General features: G+C 44.1%; 1 protein-coding gene across 4 annotated transcripts in view; it reads right to left on the minus strand.

The window, feature by feature from the left end:
- Positions 1-9221: 9221 nt before the first annotated feature.
- Positions 9222-10538, minus strand: part of LOC110505813 (nesprin-3) — a 49377-nt gene continuing 48060 nt past the window's right edge. For all 4 annotated transcript variants that reach the window (XM_036962341.1, XM_036962340.1, XM_036962339.1 and 1 more), the window contains one exon: positions 9222-9625. In XM_036962341.1, the coding sequence (XP_036818236.1) occupies positions 9437-9625 (189 nt within the window). In that variant the 3' untranslated portion in view covers positions 9222-9436. The remainder of the gene's footprint in view (positions 9626-10538) is intronic.

Here is a 10538-nt window from a genome sequence, read left to right on the forward strand (position 1 = left end):
ACAACAACAGAGACATCCATTCTGTCCCTAAACTGTCAGACCACACTGACTCGTCTCTTCTCCTCACAACAACAGAGACATCCATTCTGTCCCTAAACTGTCAGACCACACTGACTCGTCTCTTCTCCTCACAACAACAGAGACATCCATTCTGTCCCTAAACTGTCAGACCACACTGACTCGTCTCTCCTCACAACAACAGAGACATCCATTCTGTCCCTAAACTGTCAGACCCCACTGACTCGTCTCTTCTCCTCATAACAACAGAGACATCCATTCTGTCCCTAAACTGTCAGACCACACTGACTCGTCTCTTCTCCTCACAACAATAGAGACATCCATTCTGTCCCTAAACTGTCAGACCACACTGACTCGTCTCTTCTCATAACAACAGAGACATCCATTCTGTCCCTAAACTGTCAGACCACACTGACTCGTCTCTTCTCATAACAACAGAGACATCCATTCTGTCCCTAAACTGTCAGACCACACTGACTCGTCTCTTCTCCTCATAACAACAGAGACATCCATTCTGTCCCTAAACTGTCAGAAAAAATATTAGTTACATGTTCCTTTGGAATGTAAATAGATAAGGATCAGTTCCATCATCACTGCTGAACTGAGATGACTGTATAGAAGGAGTAAAACATGTTCCTGTGGGTTATGGCCGCCACTCTTTGTAATAGTATGATTCCAATGCCTACGTCATAGGACTGTATCCCAGCCCCACCGGCCTTCCATTCTAGATTTCCCCTCTTAAAATGGCCGCCGGGCGGTGACAGTGTTGTGAAAACAATACAATCGGAGAAAGAGCTGTAAATCTATTGGGACAGATTGATACCAGGTCACATTCCATGACAAGCCTCTGTGTGTATGTATATATATATATATATATACACACACACACACACACACACACACACACACACACACACACACACACACACACACACACACACACACACACACACACACACCATGACAGACAGCCTGCGGGTCAGAGACAGGACACAGCCCTGGTCTATCACCTTCAAACTGAGGTTTGTTTTCCAAACGACTGTAGCCCAAAGATAGAGAGGTCTCAACCTTTTACAATTCAGGGTTTGTGCATATTCAATGATGCAATATCCACCACAGGCACCTTAAATGGGGAGGACGGGCTCATAGTCATGTCTGGAACAAAATAACGGAATGATATCGAACAGGAAGAAGAGGAGAAGAGACGAGAAGAGAGAGAGAGAGAGCGAGAGAGAAGAGGAGAAGAGACGAGAAGAGAGAGAGAGCGAGAGAGAGAGAGAAGAGGAGAAGAGATGAGAAGAGAGAGCGAGAGAGAGAGAAGAGGAGAAGAGACGAGAAGAGAGAGGTCATTCCAATTTCCAAACCTAGACTAGCATAGCTATACAGGGTCATCATGTCTAGATTGACGAGGTTATCCCCAAGGGACACCTTGTGACAGCAACGCAGCAGCTGCCATGGCAACTCAGTGAAGGATTCAATATTTACAAGGGACAGAATGGATGTCTCTGCTGTTGTGAGGAGCAGAGACGAGCCCGTGTGGGTGGTGAGGTGTCAGTCAGCCAATCAAAGTACAGAATGGTGGTGGTCCGGTCAGCAGACAGCAGTAGCAGGAGAAAAGGTGCAGAGACAGGGCAGAGAGGGTAACTGAGAGGTGCTTGCAGCAGGCTAAGTGATCAGGAGACTATACTGCTGTTACTGGAGTGGATCACCTTTAAGCTGAGAGAGAGCCCTGACTGACTGTGCAAGGACTACTGACGTTAAGATGTGTTATGACAGCCTATGACGGTCTTGGTCCTGGATTGTCAAAGGTTTGTCTTAGACACACAGTCATATAAATATAGACATACTGTGCATGTCGGTCCTTGATCGTTTTTAGCCAACATGTCGGTCTTCTCTGACCCTAACCAGGACAAGAGCTCTGTCACACCAACATGTCCTCTTGGGGATAATAAAGTCATCTCTCTCTCTTTATTGATCTCCAACATAGCCTCTCCCTAAAAACCAACGATCCCCTGCCTAGAATTCCTTTCTTCCCACCTGTCAGACAGACAGAAGTTTTCCAGCTCCAGTAATGTGATAAGAGACTGTTTACATCGGTGCTGCATCTCCCCTTCGCTCCCTGAATATACACTCTCTCTTCTGTTCACTCTGCAGTCTAATGAGAATTGTCTGAATCTGGTTACTGTAATAAAATCAACAGCCTACTGTTCCGGCCGGCTGGCAGGCAGGCATGTAGCTAGCTAACTATCTCCGGTCATTTGTCCAGCCCCAGTGCATGATTCTCAAATGGTACACTATTCCCTACATAGTGCACAACTTTTGAACAGAGACCTAAATGGGGAATAGAGTTCCATTTGGGACGCAGATAGTGGGGCGACTGTCAACCGCTGAGCATTTGATTAGACAGAGTTTGATGAAGCATTTGATGACATACTCTCTGTCCTTCTTTTGTTCTTTTCCTCCTGGTATTTACAACAGCACATAGCGGAGACATACAGAAGCCACTGACCAAGATCACATGGAAAAGATGCAATGAAATATGTGTTTAGTGAGGTCTTTTCATTGAATCACAATGGGACGCAGTCATGCGTTTTAACAGTAACTGTGTCGGTATTTGTATTTTTTAAATATTTAACCTTTATTTAACTAGACAAGTCAGTTAAATAGAAACAAATTCTTATTTACAATGACTACCCACCCCAGCCAAACCCAGACGACGCTGGGCCAATTGCGCCACCCTTTGGGAATCTGAATCATAGCCGGTTGTGAAACAGCCTGGATTTGAACCAGGGTGTCTGTAGTGATGCTTCAAGCACTGAGATGCAGTGCCTTCGACCGCTGTGCCACTCGGACGCCCCCGAGGATGGGCAAAAAGTAATGGCTGGAAGGGAATAAATTGAATAATATTGAACACTTCAGACACGTGGTTTCCATGTAGTTGGCTCTAATCCATTCACTCCATTCCATTATGAGCCGTCCTCCCCTCAGAAGCCTGGTTTCCATATTCTCTAAGGGTTACATCTCATACAGGAAGGCGAGTAAGAAGTATTTCTACTAGAGATTTATTTCCAGGCCAGATTGCGTCTCAGTGGTGGAGCTGAGAAAAGCAGGGTTGTGTGTGAGCGAGGATGCAGTCTGCAGAGAGTAGGTGGATGGGTAGACACACACACACAATCACACACACACACACACTAGAGATGTATAGTATTATGTAAGAGTTTGTTAACTGTTGTGTACGTGGGTAGGAGGGAAATACATTCAAAATCCCACGAGTACAAGCACATTCACAGGCACATTCACAGAGATTTGAGCTCCAAATTGCTTGTTGTTTGGTATTTCCATATGCAGTGAATGGGTTGGTGGTGCATTGCACACCTAGAACAGAGAGGGGAGAAGAGAACTACACCAACTGGCCAACTACACCAAGAGGGACTTCCAGTTGAATGAATTAGGCCAAACAAGGGCTACCGCACAGAGCAAAGTGTGCCACTGTCGCTATCAGCATTTGCCAGGTAGGGCAGAGACCACAAACACACCCACACCTGAGTGTTTCACCTGAGTGCTTGTCATGCACAGGTTGAGCCCCAGACGTAAATATTGTTTGTCTGCCAGGAGGGTTTGTTTGTGTGTTTGTGTAGATTTTGGAGCTCATCTCTAACAAATCAGATGTTTTGGCAGGCAGCCATATGCATTCCTCAGATGAGACGAGCTGCTCTTGCTTTCGCTGGTGGCCTAAATCACAGCTAAATGAATCTACTGAGAACGACATACTACAGCACAACTGCAAATCTCCTGAGCTGTTTTCCCATAACTGCAGAGTTCCTGTGGAGTGTACGGTACCTCAGTAAAATAAGCACGGTACTGTAGGCCTGCATATCATAACACTGGCTTTAGTGAGGAAATGGCTCTCTTGTTAGTGTCAAATCTAACAATATCATACTGTCAACGATGAAATAAGATAGAGAAATAATGTCAGAGAAATCTGGAGAAATCTATGAGAGAGAGAGAGAGAGAGCGAGAGAGAGAAATATGGAGAGAAATATATATATATAGAGAGAGAGAGAGAGAGAGAGCAAAAGAGAGAGCGCAAGAGAGAGAAATATAGAGAGAGCAGGAGCTAATGCTTCATATTTGACTGTGAGGCTGTGTGTCAGGTTTTAGGTGTCAGTGTGACTGGTGTGTATCAGGTTTTAGGTGTCAGTGTGTCAGGGTTTGGGTGTTAGTGTGACTGGTGTATTCACAGTGGTCCAGCCTATCAGACACGTTCAGACCTAACCCTCTTTTAATATATCACAGGAAACTAGGTGGTGAAGCAATCATCCAAGATGGCGTAGCAGTCAGACGTCTTTGTCTTCGTCTTGTTGTGCCCCATGTATATATATTTTTTCTTCGCATATATTTTACAAATATTTTCTTAACCTCAACTTCAACATACTCTCCAGCAATCCGCCTCACCCAATGTGGTATGGATCTGCTATTTTCTTTACTTTTGAACCGGAACCCCCAACAGGGGCTCACCAGCTAACTAGCTACTAGCTAGTAGTCAGCTAGCCACTGCTAGAGGTCATCAGCTAACCTTTAGCCCAGACAACTCCTGCCAGTCTGCACAGAACAGGCTGCTACACTTAACACCTGGTAATTCTGGCATTTTACTCCTCATGTTAAACCAGTTAGTCATTTACCACCAACAACAACAGTGGCTCAACAATAGAAATAGTATCACTAGAACGGACGTAGCCCCTCAGACCACTGCAGTTTGACTGCAATCATCATGAGTGATTCTGTACTGAACAAATATAGAAACGCAACATGTAAAGTGTTGGTCCCATGTTTCATGAGCTGAAATAAAAGATCCCAGAAATGTTGCATATGCACAAAAAGCATATTTCTCTCAAATGTTGTGCACAAATGTATTTACATCCCTGTTAGTGAGGAGTATTTCTGTCTGTAATAAAGCCCTTTTGTGGGGGAAAAACTCATTCTGATTGGCTGGGTCTGGCTCCCCAGTGGGTCTGTGCCCTCCCAGGCACCAGTCACACTGGCTGCTCTCCTGCTCAGTCATGTGAAATCCATAGATTACTGACCAATGAATTTATTTAAATTGACTGATTTCCTTACATGAACTGTAAAATATTTGAAATTGTTGCATGTTGCGTTTATATTTTTGATCAGTAGGCTATAGGTTCAACAATGATTGACACTTCATACACTTCTGTCAGGTATACACACACATTGCATATTTATTTCCAGTTTGAGTACAATACAAAAATATTGGTTAAATAAAAGCTCTGTGTTGAAACATTAAGCATTCTGTTCATTTCAAAATATAGTAACAAAATAGAGTATAATATTTTTATGTTTTACAAAAGCTTTGAATCTTCATTCCTGCCGACATGTGTGTTTAAAAGCCTTTCATTTTCGGAAAGCAGATACTAATTTGCATAACACACTATTCCAATCTAAGCTAATTCTATTTTGAATACATTTAGCAGAGCACTTAGTAAAGCAACTCCTGCCCATAACACACAGCAGAGGAATCTAATTATTGGTTGCAAAATTCTAGTAACTTTCTAAATATTCCCAGATTTTCCAGAAATCCCAGTTGGTAGATTGCCGAATCCGTAAGGAATAAGCAAGAAATCCAGAATCCTCCAAGGATTTTTGGAGAACCTGGGGATTTTGTAGATTACCGTAACCCTAAATCTGCTACGGTACATTATAATATTCCGACCTAGCCTGTTGCCAGTGTCTGCTTAGCTAACATTTCACTCCTTGAAGGCTAGTCCGTGTCAAGGAGTGTAGCTATAAAGACTGGCAACCGGGCTAACTGTGACCTTCATCCCCCACCACTATCCGTCTCCTATCCTTGATTCCCAGATCCTTCAAGAGGAGCACTTCTTTAGGTTCAAGTGAAAGTCCACATGTATGACTACAGACAAACAGTTCATGGCTGGTTAGGCATTTGAACCTGTGTCCATTGTGAAAGGGTGTATATGTGTCTTACTCAATATAGCAGTGCAAGAAGCAGAGTTGGCAGGTAGGCCCACTGTAGCCATTGCTACTCAAAAGAATGCAGTATATTACCATGTGGTATAAGTATGGTGATATTTTGTGCTATATATTGTATTTAAGTTTAACATTCCTTTAAAAGCCTCCTAAGAGCTAGATATGTTGGATAAATATATTGAAGAAGCGCATTGCATAAGTTGTTTATAGATAACAGTAGACTGGTATAAATATTCAGTTCAAATCCAGCATACACTCAACTGTAATACTATGTATGCCTTCAATACAGTTTTGTACAAGTAGGGCCGGCACTTTCCTTCTATTTTTCCTTAAGAATAAAGTTGTTCAGTCATTTAACGTTCACGATGACAGACGAAGACAGCCCTCTGAGACCTTCCCAGACAGAGAACAGACACAGATTATACTTCAACATTCTGAGACGAGACAGGCTTCAGTCGAACTAACACACGCTGTCCCCCACTCCCAACAAAAGCTAACTGTTCAGACGTAATCAAATTTAAAACATCGGCAAGCTATTTGTGGGTTATAACCTCGTAAAGACGTGTGTGATAAAAGGCTAATAGAATAACTGGATTTGGTCTCCATTTCCCTAGCAAACCTTAGGTCAGTAAAACACACATACAGGGACAAATAGAAAAGTGAATGAATGACAGAGGTCCACACTGGACCGCAAGATCAGTGGGAGTGAGGAGAGGGAGGAGAGAGAGGGAGGGGGGAGGAGGAGGAGGGAGGAGGAGAGAGGGAGGAGAGAGAGGGATGGGGGAGGAGGAGGAGGGAGGAGGAGAGAGGGAGGAGGAGGAGGGAGGAGAGAGGGAGGGAGGAGGATGAGGAGAGAGGGAGGAGAGAGAGGGAGGGGGAGGAGGGAGTAGGAGAGAGAAGGAGGGGGGAGAGGGAGGAGAGAGAGGGATGAGAGAGAGGGAGGGGGGAGGAGGAGGAGAGAGAGGGAGGGGGGAGGTGGAGGGGGGAGAGGGAGGAGAGAGAGGGAGGAGAGAGAGGGAGGGGGGAGGAGGAGGGAGATGGTAGAAAGAGAGAGAGAGGAAGAAATAGAGGGGGAGAAAGAGGGGAGGAGGAGGAGGGAGATGGTAGAAAGAGAGAGAGAGGAAGAAACAGAGGGGGAGACAGAGGGGAGATAGAAACAGAGGGGGAGAGAGAGGGGAGATAGAAACAGAGGGGGAGAGAGAGGGGAGATAGAAACAGAGGGGGAGAGAGAGGGGAGATAGAAACAGAGGGGGAGAGAAAGGGGAGATAGAAACAGAGGGGGAGAGAGAGGGGAGATAGAAACAGAGGGGGAGAGAAAGGGGAGATAGAAACAGAGGGGGAGAGAGAGGGGAGATAGAAACAGAGGGGGAGAGAAAGGGGAGATAGAAACAGAGGGGGAGAGAGAGGGGAGATAGAAACAGAGGGGGAGAGAGAGGGGAGATAGAAACAGAGGGGGAGAGAGAGGGGAGATAGAAACAGAGGGGGAGAGAGAGGGGAGATAGAAACAGAGGGGGAGAGAGAGGGGAGATAGAAACAGAGGGGGAGAGAGAGGGGAGATAGAAACAGAGGGGGAGAGAGAGGGGAGATAGAAACAGAGGAGGAGAGAGAGGGGAGATAGAAACAGAGGGGGAGAGAGAGGGGAGATAGAAACAGAGGGGGAGAGAAAGGGGAGATAAAAAGAGAGCGCGAGCGAGCAACAGAGAACGAGAGGGGGAAAAGTCAAGGTTGAGAGGTTCATTGCGTCATTTTAAGAATCTGCTCAAAAAAAGGCCCCTCTCCCATAACAGCGGCTATTTCCATCTTATAATCTGGGCCCTGCTGAACATTACGTATAAAAACCAAAGTAAATTTGGCATCTAGAACACTCTGTGGTCCAAGAAAAAGTCAGGGGCCATAGTACAAGGCTTTATAATTGCTATATTCACCAAACGGTTTAACTGTGCCAAGGGATCATTACGAAAGTGTTCAAATATAGCATAGAACCTTGAGAAAGGGAAGCATATGGTTGAAACATGCCTACAGTACAGTACAGTAAAGTACAGTAAAGTAAAGTTCAGTATAGTAAAGTACAGTAAAGTACAGTACAGTAAAGTACAGTAAAGTAAAGTACAGTACAGTACAGTACAAGTAGGATGTATATTTGGACAGTCAGAAGTGGGACATCCTGTATACCATTACTGACTGACTTGCTTAATCATCATCAGTATGTGTTAGATTTGAGTTGACTCATGATAGAACAGATATTGTGTTTCGGGGGACATGAGAACATCTTGCATCTAGAATGTCAACTATTGCTGATCTTTGAAGTGCTAGGCTGTCATTAACTCAGTGCTACAATTGATAAGGGTCATCTGTGCAAAAGGCATCATGTACAGGTGAAAAATAAAGCTCTAAAAACATCTTACACTCATCCAAGAAGAAAAAGCATAATGTTATTTATCAGGGTTAAAGGCAGTTTGAAAAAGCATAATGTTATTTATCAGGGTTAAAGGCAGTTTAAAAAAGCATAATGTTATTTATCAGGGTTAAAGGCAGTTTAAAAAAGCATAATGTTATTTATCAGGGTTAAAGGCAGTTTGAAAAAGCATAATGTTATTTATCAGGGTTAAAGGCAGTTTAAAAAAGCATAATGTTATTTATCAGGGTTAAAGGCAGTTTAAAAAAGCATAATGTTATTTATCAGGGTTAAAGGCAGTTTAGAAAAGCATAATGTTATTTATCAGGGTTAAAGGCAGTTTGAAAAAGCATAATGTTATTTATCAGGGTTAAAGGCAGTTTGAAAAAGCATAATGTTATTTATCAGGGTTAAAGGCAGTTTAAAAAAGCATAATGTTATTTATCAGGGTTAAAGGCAGTTTAAAAAAGCATAATGTTATTTATCAGGGTTAAAGGCAGTTTGAAAAAGCATAATGTTATTTATCAGGGTTAAAGGCAGTTTAAAAAAGTGTTATCCACACCAGTCTTTAAAATGGCAGCAAACCATGATAGGTATTTTTGGTATATGACAGATCACACTCAGTTAGTTATCTAAGTTATCTAAGACCATGTAAGCATCATTTCACCCCTTAAATAAAGGCAATCCACCTCCTTATCCCACATCACCTCCGCTCCCTACTCCAACATTATGCTAAGTGTTTGGTGGCCATTAGCTACTGTAGTAGTGTGAATAGGAGTGTGGAGCGCTGTTCTCTGTGAAGTGCTGCCAGCCTGTGTGATAGAGGAGCTGAATTGGCCTGACTGTGTGAGAACAGCTGAGGTCACCCACCCACACACACACAGCAGAAACGCATTAACACACTGACACACACTCACTGACCCAAACTGACACACACTCACTGACCCAAACTGACACACACGCAGAGAATGGATTGAGGGTGAAGAGCAATGGTCTTCATAATCCTATATCTCCTTTCTATGTGGGTGGAGGTCCGTGGTAACGGAGCATGATGTTGAAGGAGCGGGCGAAGTTGTTGGACAGAGAGCAGCTGGAGGCTTCGTCCATCCAGGGCAGGAAGAAGGCAAAGAGGAGCAGAGCCAACAGCAGGAGCCAGAGGGGCAGGGCCACCCGACACACACGGTACAGCAGGCCTGGAGTCTTCTCCTGCAGGGAGTCAATATAGAGACGTTACACACACACTGTATATATACACATGGAACAAACACACATACACATGCACCTAGTCAAATACACAAACACACTCCCAAACAGCACTAGTGTGTACAAACAAACATATTTTAATTCACGTAATTCAACCCATCATTTTGGGGGGGGGGGGGGTAAACAGCTGGGCTTGAGAAAAGAAAATTCATAGACAGAGCAAAGACAGACCATTCATGGGATCAAAGTGATAGTCCCTTTTAAGGGAGTGTATACTGTGTCACGTCAACATGGGTCACACAGTAGGGTCACACAGTAGGGTCACACAGTAGCTAGTGTTAGCTAGCTAGGTAAACATAGAAAAGGCTCACAGCCCCCTCAATATAATCAGGATTGTGATCACACACACACACACGCACACACACACACACACACACAGAGTGTTCTTCCAAGTGAAGCGAGAAAATCCTCACCCACTCACTCATGCTCACTATCTTAACAAGACAGCTCCATCAACAGCCAAGACTTTGTGTGAGTGACACAACAGTTTCTTTCATCTGTGTCTGCTGTTATTTTTACCTTATCAACAACCTGGGGGTAAACTTAGTTAGCTATCCTCTTTATTTTTAGCCAGCCATGCACCTGCTGTGTTCACAGCTCACTGATAGAGACAGAGAGACAAAGTGAGAGAGACAGAGCGAGAGACAGAGCAAGAGACAGAGAGAGAGACAGAGCGAGAGACAGAGAGAGAGAGAGACAGACAGAGGAAGAGACAAAGCAAGAGACAGAGAGAGAGACATAGAGAGAAAGAGAGAGACAGAAAGAGACAGAGAAAGAGACAGAGACAGAGAGAGAGATTGAGAGAGACAGAGAAAGAGACAGAGAGAGAGAGACAAAGCAAGAGACAGAGAGAGAC

Source organism: Oncorhynchus mykiss, chromosome 25 (assembly GCF_013265735.2).
Source record: "Oncorhynchus mykiss isolate Arlee chromosome 25, USDA_OmykA_1.1, whole genome shotgun sequence".
Classification (NCBI taxonomy): Eukaryota; Metazoa; Chordata; class Actinopteri; order Salmoniformes; family Salmonidae; genus Oncorhynchus; species Oncorhynchus mykiss.